This window comes from Megascapheus bottae, unplaced genomic scaffold (genome assembly GCF_031878675.1).
Source record: "Megascapheus bottae isolate mThoBot1 unplaced genomic scaffold, mThoBot2.hap1 HAP1_SCAFFOLD_40, whole genome shotgun sequence".
In the NCBI taxonomy this organism is placed as follows: domain Eukaryota; kingdom Metazoa; phylum Chordata; class Mammalia; order Rodentia; family Geomyidae; genus Megascapheus; species Megascapheus bottae.
In genome coordinates this window covers 2,558,294-2,563,493 of record NW_028327715.1, presented here as the reverse complement: position 1 = coordinate 2,563,493, position 5,200 = coordinate 2,558,294, and the positions used below count along the sequence as shown (strand labels likewise).

The 5,200-nt window shown below is 53.1% G+C and overlaps 1 protein-coding gene across 1 annotated transcript; it reads left to right on the top strand.

Annotated features, from left to right (window-relative positions):
• The first annotated feature begins 2,619 nt into the window (after positions 1-2,619).
• LOC150039338 (ral guanine nucleotide dissociation stimulator-like) lies at positions 2,620-4,635 on the top strand. Its single transcript, XM_090327826.1, has 4 exons — positions 2,620-2,724; positions 3,448-3,641; positions 4,299-4,356; positions 4,572-4,635. The coding sequence occupies exons 1-4, from the start codon at positions 2,702-2,704 to the stop codon at positions 4,633-4,635; spliced, it is 339 nt and encodes a 112-aa protein (XP_090183952.1). The 5' UTR covers positions 2,620-2,701.
• Positions 4,636-5,200: the final 565 nt, after the last annotated feature.

Below are 5,200 nucleotides of genomic sequence, written 5' to 3'. Positions count from 1 at the left end.
GGGTAGGAACATAGAACTCAGGACAAAAGTGTGAAAATGTTCATCACTGATGTTCAATAGACATTGTACTGAAAGAAATCTAGACAAGTCACATGTAGAAGCAGAAGAAGGAAACTGATAGTTTGCGGAAGGAATGACACTGGACCAAAGGAAAAGAACTCAATACATATCCTATGTAACTGTAACCATTCTACACATCTGTGAAAATAATGTAACTTCTTTACATAGGGATAAAAATTACAGTGAGAGCCTGGTTGGTGCTGGTGGGAGGCTGAGATCAGAGGATCACGGTGCCTGTGCAGAAAAGTACCCATGAAATGTTCCTCACACATAGCCACTGGGGCTTAAAGCTGTAGTACTCTAGCTTTAGGCAAAAAGAGCTCTAGAACAAGATCCAGGTCCTGAGTACAAATTCCTAAAGACAGGAAGGGCAAGGTTGGAGACCTTGACAATACCCAGGTGCTCATGGGATGCAAGCTATGTGACCGCAGCTGGGAGAGCCTGCGGGCTGCATGGGGTCCTCTGCAAGCTGGAGGAAGGAGGGGTCCAGTCCTCCACCTCAATCCTGAGGGCAGATGTGCATTCAGTCTCTCTGGCCCCTGCCAAACTCTCTAGGAATAAGTGGGAGAATGTGGGGGGAGCGATGAAGACACCAGGAAGACAGCAGAAGCACACGTGTGTCCAGGAGCAGGTTAGAAAAGAGGTCCCTGTGGCTGGAGAGACATGACACAACACACTTCCCAGACCAAGAAATGGCCGCACAGGTCCATACTGAAATAGTGTTCCCCAAACCCACTGCTGACTGCCACAAAATGAGGAAGTCACACTTCCCTTGAGACCACACTCAGCCAAGCTCTACCCAGGTGTCAATCCTCCGGTCCCAGTAAGGAAGGGGTTGTGCCCTGTCTAGACAACAACTGTGTATCAGGGACAGAGCACCTTGGCCTGAGCCTCCATGATTTTCTACTTGCAGCATGGCAACTGGTGAGACTTGACCCTGAAGCCTGACCACTGGGGAATCCATAGCATCTCTCAGGAATCTTCATCTTAAGGTTTCCCTTTCGTGTCTTAGAAGACAAGTGAGGAGCAGAGTGGGACTTGAGAGAAAAGGGGTTTAAGGTTGGGTCCCGTGAGGCTAAGAACCCAATTGTGTCTCCTCCAGGGTGGTGTCAACTCCACTCAGGTCTACCCCGGGACCATAGAATTGAGGTGCTGGGGTAACACTGGACAGCTATGTCCTGCTCGGAGCCAGCACAAGGATAGAGAAGGGGACCTTTGGAGAGGGTGTGTCAGAAGGAAGGGGTCAATTGAAGGGACCTCCACAGATGACCTCACTGCCTTCACAATGGAACTTAGAACCTTGGTATCCCAGCACCCACAGTCAACACAAACCCCCACAACTCACTTGTGTGGCTAGCAGACGTTCAGGAGATGTTTGCCAGTTTTTCCTCAAATGGGAGAGTCTCAGGCCCCATGGAAGAGCGCAGAGGGTGCCTGGCACACGTGTGTGCAAACAAGGCCAGTCCTGGCAGTGAAAACTTCTGGGTCATTGGACCCCACAGGTGACATGGAGGCCCAGGCCAGTAAGTGGCTGGAAAGCCCACCACATCTAAGTCTCCAGTCATTACCAGCTCATTTGTATGTGTGTGTGTGTGTGTGTGTCTGTGTGTGTGTGTGTGTGTGTGTGTGTATGTGAGAGATGGGAGGGCGAGGCAGACAGAAAGACAGACACAGACACAGAGAGAGGCATACAGACAGACAGAAAGACATGGAGCCAGAAGGACTGACAGAGAGTTACAAGAGAGTAAGACAGAGAGACCGAGAGAGTCAGGGAGAGAGATAGAGACAAAGACAGCAAGACATGCATGGAGAGAATAGGAACTTATTTTAATGTAATTCCCTGGACTGTATGTCACAGTCCTCTTTGGTTCCCTAGTTTCAGCTTAAACTATTCCCCTGGTCCCACTCCAGGATGAAGCTCCAAGCTAGGACGAGGGCTGCAGGGCAGGCACCCTGGAGCAGCTGGTGGAACACTTGATGCCTGCCCAGCTGACCGGGGAACACTTCTTCATCCCCACCTTCCTCTCCACTTACCGAAAATTCACCAGCACCGAACACGTCCTGGACCTGCTCTTCCACACGTGAGTACCAACTGCAAGGGCAGTGGACTCTTTTTCTCCACGGGACCCTGGGAATGACCTGCACAACTCTCAGGGCTACTGTGATCCTGTGGAGTGGGGGTGGGCAGAGAAGCATCTTAGGTTATGCCAGGGCCATGGGAAATGCCTTGTGTGCTCCCTAGTAGTGTAGGCTCAGACCTGTGACCTTCTTCCTCAGGACACAGCTTTCTGCCTCCAAGCTCTGAGCCCTCAGACAAAGCAGACTTTCCCTGTTTGGAGAATGGTTCCTCAACTACACATAGAGCAGGGATAGCTGAAGGCAGAGTGAGAGACCCTCGGCCCACAGGATTCTCAAGGGAGAAAAGGCTTGTCCCTTTCCATTGCACATAGGTTGAAGCCCCTCCGGGTCTGGACATGTTTGTAGGGAGAAAGCACAAATAAGCCGCACTGTTGCAAGCCGGATAAAACACAGGAAGAGACAGCCAGTAACTGTGCAATTCCTCCACAGGTTCAGTAGAGGTGAGGCCTTCAAGGACTCCTCTACACAGGATGAAATCCTGCCTTTCTCCAGCCAGGATGGCATGCCACAGGACAAACTCAGAAAGTGAGTGGACTTTGCTCTCAAAGGAGGGCATCTGTGTGCACAGTGGAGCCAGGCTTGAGTGTAGCATGGTGGGCAAGCTCAGGATCCCAGAGATCTTGACGTCCTCACCACAGGGTTGAAGTGTGGCATATGTATGCAGGAGGATGCTGACCCATGACCGGGAATGCTGTTGGGAGAGCTGAGCCCTGTGCCAACCCATCCTCTCCACAGCCCCTGATGCCCAGCCTTGCCTGTCCTCACCATGGCCTCGCAAACAGGATTAGAGCATAGATGTCATGTTTTAGGACTTCTGCTGACCCTAGGAAGGCTGGAGGAGTAGAAGGCCTGGCTGGGTCACCAAGAGAACAGTGAGGTGGGGAGATAGCCCACGTGTGGCTCTTGGAACGGAGGCAGCAGAGTCACCAGTGGATGTGCACCAGCAGCCAGTTCATGCCAGGCATACAACAGACCCCATGGAGACTCCATGCAGTGGGGAGGGACTTGAGAGCTGCAGGAGTATGGGGAGCTCCCTGGAGAGGGGAGGTTGCTCATCCCATGATTGGGTGCTGGCTCCCTGGAATTCCCTTCAATCCTTCCTTGGTTCCTGAGCACTGTAACTACCTCCACCACCAAAGAAGCTTGGCTTGGGGAGATACTGATGTCCATGTTTCAAATGAGTGCTGAGAGTGTCTGGGGTAGCCGCTGGCCAGGTTTCTGACTCTTCTGCCCCCCATCTGCCCCTAGTGCCCTCTCTTCTATCCTGGACATGTGGCTGGACGAGTACTGGGAGGACTTCTGCCAGCCTGCACACGTTGCCTGCCTCAAGCAGTTGCTGGCTCACCTGAAGAGGCACATGACTGGAACACACGTGGAGAGCCGTGCACAACGGCTCCTGGATCAGATGGAGGCCCAAGAGCCCAGCCAGACACAGCCTGATGGTGTGGAAACTGGGTGGGAAGGCAGAGGAAAGAGGCGGGATGAATGTGGGCCATCAGAGGGTGGAGAAGGCTCTAATATAGGCCTTGTGCCAGGAAGAAGAAACACGCTGGAACATAGAGACTGTGCAGAGAAGTTGAAAATGAGGATGGGTAGAGGGATCCAGGTTGGGAAGTCAAAGGGAAGAGGGTCTTTATTCTCTTTTCAAAGACTCAGGACAAATCCTCCATGGAGAGGGCCTTGTCTTCTGCAGGTCTAGCATTAGCCCAGTGTTTGTCTAAGAGGGCAGCATTGAGCTCCAAGCTCTGGTGTGCAGCCTAATTGCAGGAACATTACCAGGGTTAGACCAACACCCAAAGTCAGCCTTGACTCTACTGTACCACGAGATGGGAGCAGCAGCATCAGGTGTGGGTGGCAGCCATGTCTTCCCGGGACTCTGAGGCTATGTCACCTGCAGTACCAGCCTCCTTTGCTCTGCTGACTGGGAGCCAGTTTGAAACTTGGCCTCATGGTAGACTCCCAAGGGACCCTGGAATCCATATCCTGGGAACCACCAACCTGGCCCCTGGTCCACAGCTTGGGTGGGATCCCTTAATTTATGGACAATCGAAATAGGACCCGGCATGCTTTCCTCACAGGATCTTCCTGTCCTTCTTCAGGGAGCACAGGGGAGGGATTGAACAAGGAGAAGAATGAGGTCTTAGATTTCCCTCCCCTGTTGGTGGCTGAGCAGCTCACCAGGATGGACTCGGTGAGGCCCTGGGCAGCACGGGGTGGACCGGGCTTCCTTCTCTGCATGGCTGCCTTCTCATCCTTCTCCTTCCCCTAGAGCCCAAGCTTTCATCCAGCCTGAGCTTCACCTTGGCTCAAGCTTCCTAGCAACACTCTTTAAATGCAGACACTAAAGTGTATATGACACCTCTGTGTCCCAGGAGCTATGCGTGGAGAGGTGCAGCCAGAATTGCAGCTCCTCGGCACTTGGCAGGGACCACATGAGCTCAAGCAATTATGAGGATTCTGGTGTGTGTGCCAGAGCCTAGTGCAGAAAACAGAAAGTGCTACAGAAGCAGCATCTGTGGATATGCACCATAGGACAGGCATGGGGGGACTTGGGGAGGGCAGAAATTCGGCCTAGGCCAAGGAGGAAGAGTCACATTGCACAGCAGACCCTGACATGAGGTAGGGACACTCAGGTGCCCTCCAGGGTTGCGAAACGGCATGACATCCCTACAAACCCATGCCTAAGCCTCAGAGACCCCTACACAGCCAGAGTTCTCAGCCCAACTATGGGACCCAATCTGGGGCTGGGCACTGTGCTGTGTGCCAGGCAATGAGACACTCCTTCCTTTGGCAGGAGCTGTTCCTGAAGGTGGTGCCCCACCACTGCCTGCATTCTGCCATTTCCCAGAAGGACAGACACGACATGGAGAACTTGGCTCCCACCATCCGGGCCACCTTCACACAGTTTGACCAGGTGTTCTCCTGCGTGCTCACCACCTGCGTAGGGGACCACAGCATGCAGCCCTGCTCCAGGGCTAGGGTGCTAGAGCATTGGATCTCG